The sequence below is a fragment of the Sitophilus oryzae genome, unplaced genomic scaffold (genome assembly GCF_002938485.1).
Source record: "Sitophilus oryzae breed Bouriz unplaced genomic scaffold, Soryzae_2.0 scaffold_1307_pilon_pilon, whole genome shotgun sequence".
NCBI lineage: Eukaryota > Metazoa > Arthropoda > Insecta > Coleoptera > Curculionidae > Sitophilus > Sitophilus oryzae.
Genome location: NW_022145957.1, coordinates 2,600,483 through 2,616,563, shown reverse-complemented (window position 1 = coordinate 2,616,563; position 16,081 = coordinate 2,600,483). Strand labels below are relative to the sequence as shown.

Sequence of the window (16,081 nt, the reverse complement as noted above, 5' to 3'; positions counted from 1 at the left end):
CAAAGGACTTGGATATCGCTGCGGCAGAGGGCGTCTGGGCTTATCACACGATACAAGAAAACCATAGTTTCCGCTCCAATGATTGTGCGTCAAAATTAATCCAATCATGTTTCGATCAGAAATTTAGATGCGCGCGTACTAAAACAGAAGCTATTGTTGTAAATATTTTGGCGCAAACTGCGATTAAAGAACTGAAAGATGATCTTGGTAAGTCCAATTGCATTTCAATTTCAACCGACGCTTCAAATCATGGTAGCAAGAAAATATACCCTGTTCTAGTGCGCTTTTTTCAACCTTACGAAGGTGTGCAAGTAAAAATTTTGGACCTACAAAACCAACCGGGTGAAACTTCTGATATCATTGTCAGTTATTTAGTCCAAGTGTTAAGAGATAATAATTTGTCTGCTAAAGTCGTAGCGTTTTGTGGAGACAATGCCAACGTCAATTTTGGAGGGGCAGCAAGGCGAGGTACTAATAACGTGTTAGTGAAATTACAATCATCTCTGGATAAAGCAATAATAGGTATTGGATGCGGAGCTCATATAATCCACAATGCAATAAAATCCGCTGCAGATGGCTTACCCATAGATTACGAATGCATTATTGTAAAGATATATTCGTTTTTTTATATTTACACAGTCCGAGTTGAAGCTCTAAAGGAGTTTTGTACCGAAAGTGAAACAGAATATCAAAAAATGCTGGGCTACAGTAAAACCAGGTGGCTTGCGCTTATGCCTGCCATTGAAAGGGTATTAAAGATGTACCAGTCATTAAAGAACTACTTTTTGAGCATTGAAAAATGTCCTCAAATATTAAAAACCTTTTTTGAGAACCCAGCATCGGAATTGTGGCTTTATTTCTTACATGGTCAGTCGGCAAGCTTTCATCAAGCTGTTTTAAAAATTGAGGGTCAGACTTTATCGGCAATTGAAGCTGCGAAAGAAATAAACCTATTGAAAGACAATTTGGCTCAGAAACAGGCTAGTCAGTTTCTTCCATTTACAGTCCGTAGTTTGATGGTGAAATTGAAAGCTAGTGGCACATATATTGACGAAGTCTTTGTAAAAAGTACGGCCACAGAATTTTACAAAACTAGTCGTGAATATTTGGAACAGTGGACTTGGTTTACTAAAGAGTTGGATATATTTAATTGGGCGGATTTAAATAAAGTACCTGCATGGGAAGAAGTTCAAGGAGCATTGGATACGTTGATTGAAAAGGGATATCTTGATTCTGATAAGGACACAGAAGTGTTTGACGAATTTTCTCTAATTTCTAAATACGTCACGTCACAAAAAGTAACCGAATGGAATAATGGAAATATTTCGATGGAAAGTCGTTGGGTAGAAGTGTTTAAGCACTTTCAGTCGAACCAGCTTAAACATGAACAGTTTTCTATTCTAATAGAATATATTTTGTGTCTGCCTGGCACAAATGCAGCAGTAGAAAGAGTATTTTCTTTAATGAACAAATTGTGGACAGCTGAAAAAACTCAGTTACAGGTTTCCGTCCTCAAGGCGATGTTGGTAACTAAAGTGAATATAAAAAAGACATGCCAAGAATTCTATTCCTATTTAAAATCAAAACCGAACATATTAAGAGAAATTTGTTCATCTGACAATATAAAATTGATAATTAAGAATTTATGTTCAATAAATAACCAACGTTTTTAATGTATCTTTAACGCTGTTAGTAAAGCTTATTGAAAAATATGTGCTTTTTTTTTCTAATAATATGGTGAATGGATAAAAAAACCGATGTCCCGTTTTCAGTTTAAAAAAATATGGTCACGTTAGGTATACTTTACATTTATTTTCACAAATAAGGTAAAAAATGCATGATTTAACTTTTTAACATAAACCAACCTAATTTAAAAGAGTATTTATTTTATTATTTAATTTAACCAGATAATTTCGCTTTCCATCTGTTTTCTTAATAAACTGCACTGAAAATGAACTTGTTCAGCTTTAGATAACACGCTGCCAATCAGAATTATTGATATTTTTGATGCACATGTGCAATAATTTCACACACAGAAACTAGAGTGAAATTACCAATAACCCATATTTAACATCGAATAAATAATTTGATTTGGTTGTTTTCATTACCTAATTTAAACAACCGCCTATGTTAAAAAGTTAAATAATGCACTCTTTACCTTGTTTATGAAAATAAGTATTGAGTATATTATATTTTTAGAAAGCTCATAACAAGAGAAATAAAATAAAAAAGGAATATAATTTGGATATCCCGTTTAAAAAGCATATGTTTCGGTCCTATTTTAAGATCATTTCATTTTCATCTTTTCGATAAGTTCTAAAATAACCGAGATACTGGAGGAGTCGAAAAATGCAACAATTTCATATTCGCCCTGTATTTCTGGGCTAAAGCTAGGGCATCTTCTTTCAGGGCTTCTAGCCTACCTAAGTAGGCTAATACAAATCTGTGTATCATCTTTAGTTTCATAAAAAAGTAACACAGTGATGTGAAAACTGCATCTTGGTATCTCTAATCATAGACGAGAAACACCATAAAATACGAAAATGGGACACCCTATACATATATTGTTTTTAATTAATTTTTATAGATTAAAGGTACTCCGTAAAAGGCAATACTACACAAATATATCAAATATTCCAGGTTTTAATAAAACAAACCAGGAGAAGTGAAAATATTATATACTTATTATGCTGGGTTATTCGCGGTAAGTATCCTATTAGACATTTACGAAATATGAAATTTTGGTTGCATATGTAATCGACTGCGAGCTATCTGTATAAAATATGTTTAGCCTTGCAGTGTTGCCAGATTTACCCGTAGCCATAATAGGTTTCTTTTGTAATGGAACACCGTACATATACAGGATTAGTACATCCGTACATATAGTACATATTCAGCGCATTCAGGGGACACAGCGGCTGACCGTTGTTGTATGTAAAAATTGACCGTTCAGGGAAGTCGTTTTCTCAATTACTCCCATAAGGCGCTGACCATCCCTGAATGCGCTGATTGTATCTTCGGATTTTACTTTGAATTCCTTATTGATATGATATAACCTATATCTGAACTTTGCTACTAGTATACAACGGGTTAGTGAAATCACACTTACATTATAGATCAATTTTCATAAAACCCACAAGTATAAGATTGCAAAACAGCCTGAATACAACCCAGTTCTAAAACGAAACCAACTGCTACAAAAGCGCTACTAACAGAGGCGCAAGAAACAGACCTAGAACATCGTCGGATATGGCTAGCGGGGGAGTTTTTAGCACAAAAATAGTCACCACCATCTAAACACAGTGATACACAAATCAAGATTGATACATACAAAGAGTACGGGAAACTGGAGAGCGAAAAATACCCCATACCTGATGGAAAAATCTCGGTAGCTGGACCCGTATCATAGCAGGATGCATAAAAGACATCCATGGATCCATGCTATGACATTGGGTTGCGGTACCAGATCACACCAGTAGACCCCATTGATCTAAAAATAGATAAACGAGATTATACCCCAGGCAAATGTCGACGGTAAGACTATAAATAAAGACGGTTAGATATTAATAAGTTGTCATGCCAAACATGTCCTTGATACAAAGAAAACAAGGCATGATCAATAAGGGCTCCAATTTCGTTCAGTACGCCATACAAAAAAAAATATCCATATTGTTCAATTGCCACTAATAAAAAATGACCTAAAATAGGGAAGAATTAGGACATAACATCAAAAGTTATGTCAAATTATTGAGCTTGACATTTGAAAAGTAATTTACATACTACATATTATGTGTCATCAATTGACGATTTGAAATTGGCGCGCGGAACTTGCCGACCAATGGTACAGTTATCACCTGTGACGTAGTGACCAACCTGCGCAATATCAGATCTTGTTTTCTTTGTATCATGAAACATGTCTAGAATTAAGCAATCCAAACTAGTGTTGGGAAAATTCGAATTAAATAATTCGACTAATTCGATAGTAAATTCAAACTAACTAATTCGATTATCTTTTTCGATATAATCGAGATAAAAATTAGTATCTTATATTATATCTGTGGTAACCGAATTACAAATGAACACACGGAGGAATAAGAGAGGGGAGATGCTACAGCTGTTACAAAAAGAGGTTCACCCAGGGGGGTGACAGTAAACCGGAAAATTGGAAACAGTTGTGGCGCGGTTCTACCCAGGCAGAAAGCATGGCCTTCTAGACTGTCCTAGACAAAAATCTGAATATTTCTATATGATTTCTGTCAATTTCTGCTACGGAACATTTTTATGCACGTCGGCGTCCTGTTCTTTTGTCTGTACGCAGTTGTAGGAGCAGGAAAGGTATCGACTCGAAGAAACTCACCCGCGTAACATTTCACAGGTAGATAAACAGTGTGCAGGTCCGTAAAAGTCTTATTCCTCCGTGAAATGAACATAAAACATAACCTCTTATGGACGAATGTTAGTAATTAGTAGTATTCTTTCGTTCTGAACCAACTGAAAATTTTCACTTAAACTGATTTATAAAGGGAATCGACAAAGAAAAGAACGATCCGATATAGAAAAATCCAGAAATCATTGTTATTTCCTATACCACGTAGGAATAAATCAGTTTAAGTGAAAATTTTCATTTCGTTCAGTTGTTTTTTATTACAAAAACATTTAAAACCATGGTGTTGTGTGCTGTACGCAGTTGTAGGAGCAGGAAAGGTATCGACTCGAAGAAACTCACCCGCGTAACATTTCACAGGTTAGATAAACAGTGTGCAGGTCCGTAAAAGTCTTATTCCTCCGTGAAATGAACATAAAACATAACCTCTTATGGACGAATGTTAGTAATTAGTAGTATTCTTTCGTTCTGAACCAACTGAAAATTTTCACTTAAACTGATTTATAAAGGGAATCGACAAAGAAAAGAACGATCCGATATAGAAAAATCCAGAAATCATTGTTATTTCCTATACCACGTAGGAATAAATCAGTTTAAGTGAAAATTTTCATTTCGTTCAGAACGAAAGAATACTACTATTATTTGGTTCATTTCCATCTCACCCAAATTTCACCGAACACCTGCCGAACACTAAAATTAATTTTCTTCTTTTATCTAAATAATTATTGATTGCCACTAATAAAATAAAAAGAAATACGAACCGCACGTAAACAAGGACATACTTATATCGTTTTAGAAGAAGCTTTTATTTTAGAGAGGAGGTTTTCAATAGGAATTGAAATGTTTATAAAAGGCCATAACAATAACAATCATAAACTCGGCACTTTTAAATTTAAAACTATAAATTATGGTTAGGTTAGTTTATTAAACGGCTTCGGCACAGTTAATAGAATACATTGAACAGAGAATATTTTTTTTATTCTTTATTGAATGATAGAATATAGGTATGGCAATTGGCAATGGGGAATGGTTCAGATTTGTTTAAAATAGCCCCTAGACGAGCACTAGCTGGGACGAATTTATTTTTAGGTTAAATTTATAATTCTACTAAATAATTCGAATTATTAATTCGATTGTCAAATATGAATTATTACTAATTATTCGATGGTGAAAATAATTCGATTATTCCCATCACTATTCCAAACCACGTGATTCCAATATGGCGGCTCAGCCGATGACGGCGATCAGCTGTTTAACATACGGCTCATGTACGACCACGAACCTGTCGACGATTCAGTTTGTTCGCAGCTTTGTCCCACGTTTGTTGTAGCCAGCCGAGTGAATATTTTATTTAAAATGGCAAGCGAATATTTAAAAGATTTATTACGAGAAAATGGAGATGTTGGTAGGAGGTAAGTGTATTAATGGTATAGCATTTATAAATATATAATATATAATTTGCATACAAATATATAATTTGTATGCAGTTGGCTTAGAAATGATGATGCCATTCCCCATATAAAATGACAGCGATCTTTATTTCATAGCCACCGCTGACGCCCTTTTCTTCGATCGTATTTTATTTTCTAGTATAAAACTCGGTTTAATGAAGATATATGATATTTTTTAAACTAATTTTCTGACAATTATATTACAAATAGTCTCGGTGGGTTCATACTTCGAGACTATTAGTCCTAACCTTATCCTTACCATTAACCCTAATTATAACTAAGGAATTAACCTTAAGAACTTAAGAAAGTATCAATCATACTTTCCCTAGAATATTCTAGTAAGCGCTTGCGCTGATATGAAACATATGTTTTCAGCTAACCTAACTTCACAACAAATATTTTTAGAATTTTGGATCACTAAAAAGACTAATTTTTACATTGATTTCTAAACTAAAAAATAAGTTTATTATCATTCATAAACCGTCAAATTCAATATGTCAAATAATATTTCGAGAATTCTTAAAACCGCTAGTCTGGAGCATGCGCAAATCAGTTCTGAATTAACATTAGCCCTAAGATTAAAAAATATCCCATATTTCTTAGGAGCCGTTAGGACTAAGGGTAATGTAAACTAACCTTCGTTAATGTTGGTTCATATTCTTGAGATTACAACTAGGGTTATGATCGGAAACATGGACCCACCTTCATTTTACAGTACGTCTGTCCGTTCTGTGGCTACGGGGTATCCGTGAGAGGGGAAACGATATTCTCTCGATGTTTTTCGTAAAAAAATAGACGACGCATCCCATCAATAAAAATTCGACAAATTTGCAAGTAGCCAATAAAATGAGCGGGCGGAGCGATTTGAGGTGACGTACTCGTCAAGTCGACGTATAAAATATATTGCTGTTTATTTAAATGTTTTTTGTCCGCATTCCTTTCATAGACACAGATCCAGCAGACGAACTGTAAATTTCTATCTTCTTACATTAGCTTAACAGATATTTATTTAAAGTACTATCTGTGGTACTATAAACTCTTGTTATTTTAAGGATATATAAATATGCATACAGGGTTTTCACCTCATTCGACTCGGAGTAGCCTAATGATTAGATTTTTATGAATGATGGGATCGTTGGAGGACTACCAAATCTACAATTTAAAATTATTTTCAAAAGGTACAGAGTCTCCCAAATTAATAAAAAATATCAAAGTTTTATTTTTTTAAATGGAATATGTATATATTATTACATTTTTAGTTTCTACGATTAAAATAAAGGTAAATTTGATTAAGGTTTGCTGCACTTTAATCCTACCGTTTTTTAAATATTTGCGATATTGTGAAAATGCAATAACAATTTTAATGTTTCATTTCTCTAGGCGTATATTTAAGTGTTTAAAACCAAATATTGTACTAAAGTTTTTCTATATACTATATTTTGTGTTGCAGTAATAAAAATTATACTACCTTATACAGAGTGTCTAAAAATTTATATAAAATATATAAATTGTTTAATTTAAACAGCCCTGTATCTTTTACGCGAATCAAATGCACAATTATTTAATTCTCTATCCAATTATTGTATTATACGATTTTTTACCTGTCTCTTCAAGTTTTCGTAGAAAATGCATTTTCTTATAATTTAGACCTCATTTAACAATATACCCATGGAATATTGACTTTCTAGATTTTTTTTTAAAACAACACATGTACAGGTGCTAAAAACGATAATATTACTAGCCTATTTGTTTACAAAAAGAAAACTATTTAAATTTTTGTAAAAGATTATACCAATTAAATATACCACCATTATTTCCGCCCAAATATTAATTAATTAGCATTAAAATTATTACTGTATTTTCACAAAAACGTAAATATTTCAAAAACGGTAAGATTAAAGTGCGGAAAACCTTAATTAAATTTATCTTTATTTTAATCGCAGACACTAAAAACATAATAATATACAGGGTGTTCCATTTGAAAAAATAAAACTTTTATATTTTTTATTTATTTGGGACACTCTGCACCTTGTGAAAATAATTTTAAATTGTAGTTTTAGTAGTACGCCAACGAACCCTTCATTCAAAATTTCTAAAAATCTAATAGTGTGGCTACAATACTCCGTGTCGAATGAGATGAATAACCCTGTATAAATGTGCAAATTCAACCTTTTTGTACGTAAGCACAATAAACATATTTTTCTTTTTATTTTAGATACATCGAAAAATTGGGATTAATTAGCAATCTGGACCCATACACTATTCAGAATAGTGAATTGGACTATTCCTTAAACGGCATCCCTCCCATTACAAACATGGACATCATTGTGTATTTAGTGATAAAACACAGTTTTTTTAGCCATGAACCATGAGGTTACAAAAGTTCACAAGCCTTTAAGTATTTTCAAGGTGGATTTGTTGTAAATATTGGGACGAAGATAATTAACAATTATTATGTTTTACTGGGCAAGGTAATTAAAATATATTCTTTTTTGATATTTGTATAATTTCTAGTTGTAAATGTATGCCTTAAGAGTCCATTTCGCTAGTCCGAAAAAGTAGCAAAATAAGCGTTCGGCATTTAACGTTTTATGTAAAACTGGCTAGGTATTTTTACACAAATGAAGAAGGAAATTAAAGATAAAGGATTATACTATATCCGTATTGTAGCACATTTTTAGACAACTTCTTTATTTTTCAGATTTTGATGGTCAAACATCAACAAAATATTCCTGATGTGTGGACTAAATTTTCTCGAAAATAAATATAATAAATTAAAAGAGCCATAATTTAAAATTCCGTTACAATGCGGAAATAGATTGAAGTTTTGTGATTATAATAAGTGCAAGTATTTTAACTTGTAGTATAGTTCAACCCCAGAAATACGCCTATAAGGTTTTTTTCGCGAAAAAAAATTTGAAAATTCGGAATTTTTTGAAAAAATTTTTGGATTTCTTTTAGTTTTTAGTTAAAAACATAATTTCTTGATAATATGGCAACATAGGTAGTAGAATAAATTTACAAGAAAGAAAATTCAGAAAAGATCCAGTGGCTCTCAAAATTTGAGCAAAAAATCATTTATTTTTGGATATTTTCAAAGTAAAACAACTCCGTTAGTTTGGACTTATTTGAACAACAATAAATAGAAAATATGTTTCTTTTATCGAGATCAATCACCCCTTAAAATACTTGCACTTATTTCTGGGACACCCTGTATAATTGATATGGTTTTGTAACAAATTGCTCGCTATTTTATGGCAAATGCTGAAACTCTGCAAACCATATCAAACCTTAATCATAGCACGTGTGTTTGGAATTTTGGGTGTGGCTTAACACGACAGGATCGGGCTAAGGCTTAGGCAGATTTCTGAAATATAATATATATTTCCTTCGGCCACACACCCGCTTTACCCGAGAGCAACCCGAAAGTACAGCGTAATAGACTCGAAAAAAAAAATTGTTACTGAGGTATTATAATATTCTTCTGCAATAACTTTATTCTTTTCTAGGTAGAACACTCTCAAAGAACCACGACAAATCCCTCGGAAGCTTGGTGCATTATTGCGAAAGATGGCAGTGTGTTGACTGCACATTGCACATGTATGGCAGGAAACGGTGAAGTATGTAGCCACATTGGTGCCTTATTATTTACTGCCGAATATGCGAACAGTCGTAAAGAGGCCATGTCCTGTACCTGTACAGATGTACCCTCGCTATGGCCTGTCCCTTCATTGGCTACAAATGTCCCTATTGTACCTGTACATGATATGGACTGGGGAAATGAACCAGCTTCACAGGATGCATTAGAAAAAGATATTCCGCCGATATCTAAAGTTGAACTTCATTCAATGCTTAGAAGAATGGCCGATCTCTCATTAACCTGTCCTTTAATGAGAGTTACAGAACCTTTTGCCTCTGAGATTGAGGCAAGGAGGGGCAGTGGCAATATTTAAGGAAAATACTATATTTAAATTAAACTTGCGTTGAAAGGTATTGTTACTGCGGAAACAATAAACTTGTATTCATCTGAATCTTCGATTTTGATTGGTCTTATTAATTTCTATTATAACAATTTTATTTTATACTACATTTTATCTTATTTACAAATTTCTTCCTGGGAGGGGTAATTATCCCCTTTACCCCTCCCGTATATGCGCCCCTGGATAATATACAGGGCAGGGTATTTCGTTCAAAAAAAGAAAGTTTATATATAAGGTGGTATGTATTCCGGGAACTTCGGCAGCATATTCTGGATATAAAAATGAGTAAAAAAGTTCGTATAAATTATGTCCTAAAATCAAAATAGAAGAAAAAAATAGAAGTTTAATTTTTATTTCAATTTTTTCCAAATAAGTTCTGAAGTAACGTCAATAGTTGGATGAAAATTGGTGTCTGGGAGTTTTTTGACATTAGAAATTTGATTTTAATGTCAATATGACTATTTGTAGGGGGCGCCACCTACATGTGTTTTAGCTGTTTTGAAGAGTAATAACTTTTTTCGTCCGTACCTGTATAAAACTACTGAGTGAGAAAATATGTATTCCCGTGACATTTTACGTAAAAAATGTCTCTTAGCAAAAATTGCTACCGTTCTCAAGTTATTTAGAATGCTAATAATCAATACATATCATTATTACAAAATGTGTGAAATATTTATTTTTTTTTAAATTAATAATAAATATTTCTGCGAAAAAATTATTGTTATAGTCTATAAAATGAATAACTTTGAATTCTGACCGTTATTTTTTACCAACATGGCAAACATAAAATCCCTCGGTCAAAAAAGTTACTGATATTCTTTAAATTGAGTGCTTGAACGAATCAGATAAATAACTCTTTTTACTTTCGTGAAATAGAAAAGGAAAATAATAAAACAAGTGACAGTTCCTAAAACAAACAAAAATCCTAAAACTTAAAACGCGTTTCTATGGTAATATAATTCCGTTTTCATTCTTTGATAGATTGTTATTGTTAGAATTTTAATCAACGTCATATTTTTGCTGTTTTAAAATGTTAAAGAAGCACAAAATTTATTTAGTTCAATGCTATGGAAGGGGGGATAATAGTTATCGGAAAATGCGAAACTCTAACAACAGCAAAAAATATGACGTGAATCATAACTATTAATAACCATCTATAAAAGAATGAAATCTAAATTATATTACCATAGAAACGCGGTTTGATTTTTAGGACTTTTTGACAAAGGACTTCGAAAAAAAATCAATATATTTTCATGTTTTTTTTTTGTAATTTTCTCTAAAACGGTATGGAAATTTAGAAAAGTATAAACGGGATTAACCATTCTAGAACGAGCAAAAATTTTAATGAAGAATACATTTTTTTCAAAATGTCAATAATAAAAAAGTATTTCCTCTTGGGACAATCTGAACACGTACTGTAGATATGAGAAGATCTGGCTACAACCTAACCACATGATCAAAAATATTTTAAAGATAGCTCATATTCGTTTACCTAATAGTATGAGAGCTAGCAACTTCGGAAAAACAAGTATTTTAAGACGTCTGGCTCTTTGATATACCTATCTTTTACTATGCTCTCTAGAACAGCATGCGGCCCGTCTGGCTGGCGGTAAACGTTGCGTTCTCTACTGCCCATTGAAAGAAGATCCTATATTTTCATTAGTCCTTTAAATTCTAGTATTGAATATTAATCGAACATGTCTCCATAGCGCAGTGCGTAGAGTTTCCGACCACGAACCGATGAATCAGAGTTCGAATCCGGGTCAGGTCAAAGACTATTTTATTTTCGTTTATATTCTGATAGTAAAGTATTAAATAATTCTGGTAATTAAAAAAAACAAATATTTATATCAAAATATAAACGAAAATAAAATAAAAAAGTCTTTAACCTGACCAGGATTCGAACTCTGAATCATCGGTTCGTGGTCGGAAACTCTACGCACTGCGCTATGGAGACATGTTCGATTTATATTCAATACTAGAATTTATAGGACTAAATTAATAAAAAATATAGGATCTTCTTTCGATGCGCAGTAGTGAACGCAACGGATATCGGCAGCCAGACAGGCCGCATGCTGTTCCAGAGAGCATAGTAAAAGATATATCAAAGAGCCAGACGTCTTAAAATACTATCTCGAAAACGTTGCTAGCTCTTAGACTATAAGCAACAAAAATTTCAGATATTTACCATAAGTAATTCTCCTTAATCGTCTAAAAAAGATAATTAGCCGTAAATGATCCTATATTTTACTTATGGGATATTGGATAATTTAAAATACAGGGTGGCGCACCTCATTCTCCTCGGTTGATTATACGAAAACGGAAACATGTAGAAACAAAATAATTTATGGCTATATGTGGGAAGGTAATGTGCAGAATTTAATTTATTTTAACCTACTAATAATTATATAAGACCCTAATAATTATACAGGGTCGCTTTTATGTATGAAAACGGTCGATTATTTAGGTAAAATATAGGAGATACCGCAAAAAGTTAAATATAAAAGTTATAGGGTTTATAAATATCTATTAGCGGGTAATAAATTTAAGTATACAGGGTCGGTCATAAAGTCGTGGCACATCAAAGTTTCATTTTTTTTAATGGAACGAAATATGCAATAATATACAGGGGTATTTTTGCATATTTCGGTTCTTCCTTCAATTCTAAACAAAAATCGAAATAGACACAATGTACCGTACCTCGTTCCAACCGCTTCCGAGTTATTGACTTTTGAAAATACATATTACTACAATTTGATTTAATTAATTTCAATATGTTCAGTTTCATTTAACGATGCCATTTTGCTGAAACTGTGACACTTAATAATATTTGACATTAGTTCTCAAGTTAGCATTTATAGATGTATAAAATGAGAGTAATAGCAAGTCTGGAAATTACAAAATTCTCAATTCTTTTCTCTCTCTCTCAATTCTTCAATTTATGTACATTGTGTATTACGATTATTGTTTAAAATTGAAGGAAGAATTGAAATATCCAATAATATACAGGGCCCTGTATTCTTAAATTTACTAGTAGCTAATAGGAATTTAAAAACCCATTACAACAGTATCACAGTTTCGGCACAATGACATCATTACATCAAACCAAACACATCGAAATTATTTAAATCGAATTATTGTTTAAGTGATATTTTTAAAAGTCAATAACTCGGAAACGGTTGCTTTGAGGTACATTGTGTGTATTTCGATTTTTGCTTAGAATTGAAGGAAGAATTGAAATATGTAATAATATACAGGGTGTTCTATTTAAAAAACTAAACTTTGATGTGCCACGACTTTATGAACGACCATGTTGTTTGCAGTATTATCCAACGGAGAATGCACCAAGCCAATATGAGCATCATTTTCTCACAATTTTAAAATGAGAGATTTTTTCCTCTAGTAGAATATTTAGAACGTTTATAGAACACTTTATATTCGGAGTGAGTTTAACGTCAATCGTCAATACCTACAGACTCAATTTAAAAACCCCATCAGTAAAAGTTAATTTAAAGAAATTATTACAGGTACTAAGAAGAAATCTAATAACTTTCAATTCAATTATTACCTCTTCCTTCTTTCTGCTTAACCAATGATAAATTTCCTTATGTAACTTTTTTCGGTTCTCAGTTTCCTCGTCCTTTTTTGCAATTCTTAATTCTCGTTTCCGTTTTTCATTCAACCTCTTTTTTTGTCTATTTTTCAAGGAAATTTTTAAATGCTTCATAACTTCTGCATTTTGAAAGATGCACATTATTTTGGTAAAATCATCCTTAATTCCTCCTAAAAAAATCTTATAGAATTTCACTAAAATAAAAAAAAAACGTTTTACCAATTTCAATAGTTTTTTCTTTCCATTCGGCAGTTGAAATAGTAGTAACATTCTCCTCGAGTTCCTTCTGACGTTTACTTAGCTTTTGTAGAAGTGAAAGACAATCTTTTATGTATAATTTTGCTTGATGTATGGTCATCGCATTGGGTGGAACATTAATTTTTTTTAGTTTAGGTATAGGCTGATAAATATTATTTTGTTGAAGCCACGACTCTACCCACAGCTCATCATTGGACTTATTATAGATGGTTTCTGAAAATACATAGTTATAATTTTGTGAATAGGTTTTTAAAATTTCATTTATTTTTAATTTTTTTGTATATTTTTGTTCTTTTGGCTTAAATTTTACGTTTAGCGAACGATATATTGAATAATTAGCTAATTTATTAATAACGTTTACCGTATAATCGAAAAAGAAACGGCATCAAAGACGGCTGTCGTCGTAAATAAAGTATAGTACCTAGTATGTAATGGACCACGGAAGTGATGACGATACGTCGGCCATTTTTGTTATGATTTAGTTCTAAACAAAACAAAGTGCTGTCACTGTCAATTACTGTGTCATACTGTGTTTTTGTATTTAAGTATATACCCTGCTGGCAACCTTTGGGTCGGCGTTTACATGTATAGGAGTGAGTCGTTATGGCAATCTAGTAAGTTGGAGTGAGCAAAAATACGAGGTATTTATTACATAACTACTTAACCTGACGCTAGATTCCAGGCGCTTGGGAAAATACTCGCCTTCTGTCTTTATTCAGTACATCTTATTTTACTAAGCGTGTTGACCTTACTCTTCCTACACACGAAAACCGGCACACAAGATCAGAAATGCCGACCCTTAGTATGCTTAAAGTTATTTATTAACTCAAAATAAGAACACTGGTAATTTAATTTAGAATATTCTTAAAGTGAAGTTTTTTATTTTTTTTTAATAATGTCATATAAAATGAGCTGTAACTTAAAGTAAGGTTATGGGTTATGTCGAATGAAATGAACAAAATGATTATTCTAAAATCATTGTTTTTCAACAACGGGAGGATGCGTGACAGTGACTGTTGTCAGCTGTTGTGTCATTATAATTCACAGGCATATCGTATTTTTTCTCATCTGGTTGTCTTCTGTTGAAAATTTCCTTGATTTGTTACACACTATAGTCGAAGTTTACAGATATCTTAAAAGTTTTCAATAGTAAGATCAAAGTTTACAGAATAATTCTATAGAATTCTGTGAACTTTGGTAAGACTCAAACAGAACAACAAAAAATAACATCTAACATAATGAAACTAAGAACTAAAAACTACAATAATTATGAATATACGTATATTGTTTATGAAACCACAAGCTCTCTGATAAAATTAAAAAAAGGAACAACGAAAAATTCTAAAGAAAAAAATCAGACTTTTTTGTTTAGTCTTCAGATTAAACAGAAAAAAATATTCTAAGTCTTCAGATTGAATATTGTCTCTCATCTTCAGGGTAGTAAGTACCTTCAGGGTAGTAAGTACCACAGGGGAACTGTTTACATTTTGTGCGAATGCCAAAATCCTATTGTTATTGTTTGGTATGTTGCCAAGTCTATCTCCGCTTTTGTTTATTTTTAATTTTGTATACGTATACTTTGGGGAAATCTTAAGAAAATAATAATATAATTAGCTTACTACTTTTCAAAATTTCGACATTTATAATTTTATTTAGTACTTATTAAGATTCAGTCAAGATTACAAGAAAAATAAACTTGAAATATTTGTAAATTTCGTCATTTTTCATCAGCCGTTAGGATTAATTTTTAATCTGACAACGCCGCTCTGTTGTTATAGTATTGTTACGTTTTTCGTCGGTTCCGTGTGGATAGAAAGTCACAATTTATTTAAACACTATTTATTTAACACTAATTAACAAAAACAATAACGATAAAAGACTTATAGAACTATTTACAAACGATTTATAACTAAGAATTTATTTTGAATTTTCGCGCGTCAACTGCACTGGTATATTTATAACTGCCCCCTGTAGGCCACAGCCGCCGGCTTTTATACCGACAGGTAAAGAACTCTAGAATAGTCCATAGATCGTTAGGTGCGTAGAGAAGGTTTTCGAATGTTCTCGTATGTACTAGTCCATTCCAGTGGGACTCGATTCTTCTCGAACGAATGAATCATTACGGTGTCTATTCTTTAATGCGATGTTAGTGTGCAAACACAGTGCAAGCAGGTTTGCCGCTTACCGGTAGTCGGCGTCAATCTGGGTACCTATTCTTGACATCATTCGCAATTTTGCGTATACGCATCACGTGTATTGTTATAAACAGGGTATCCCAGAAATAAGTGCAAGTATTTTAAAGGCTGGTAGATCTCGATAAAAGAAACATATTTTCTCTTTATCGTTTTTCAAATAAGTCCAAAATAACGGAGTTATTTTACTTTGAAAATTTCCA

The 16,081-nt window shown here is 32.3% G+C and overlaps 1 protein-coding gene and 1 long non-coding RNA gene across 2 annotated transcripts in view; one reads left to right on the top strand and one right to left on the bottom strand.

Moving 5' to 3' along the window:
* The window catches only part of LOC115874938 (programmed cell death protein 7), a 36,790-nt gene that overhangs the window by 6,005 nt on the left and 14,704 nt on the right, over positions 1-16,081 (bottom strand). Inside the window, exons 4-5 of the mRNA XM_030890242.1 lie at positions 13,648-13,899; positions 13,384-13,598 (exon numbers count right to left, since the gene is read on the bottom strand). Coding sequence (XP_030746102.1) covers positions 13,384-13,598; positions 13,648-13,899 — 467 coding nt within the window. The remainder of the gene's footprint in view (positions 1-13,383; positions 13,599-13,647; positions 13,900-16,081) is intronic.
* On the top strand, positions 5,629-9,834 carry LOC115874939. The gene is made up of 3 exons (XR_004048930.1): positions 5,629-5,796; positions 8,051-8,306; positions 9,345-9,834. It is a non-coding gene; the product is annotated as an uncharacterized LOC115874939 (long non-coding RNA).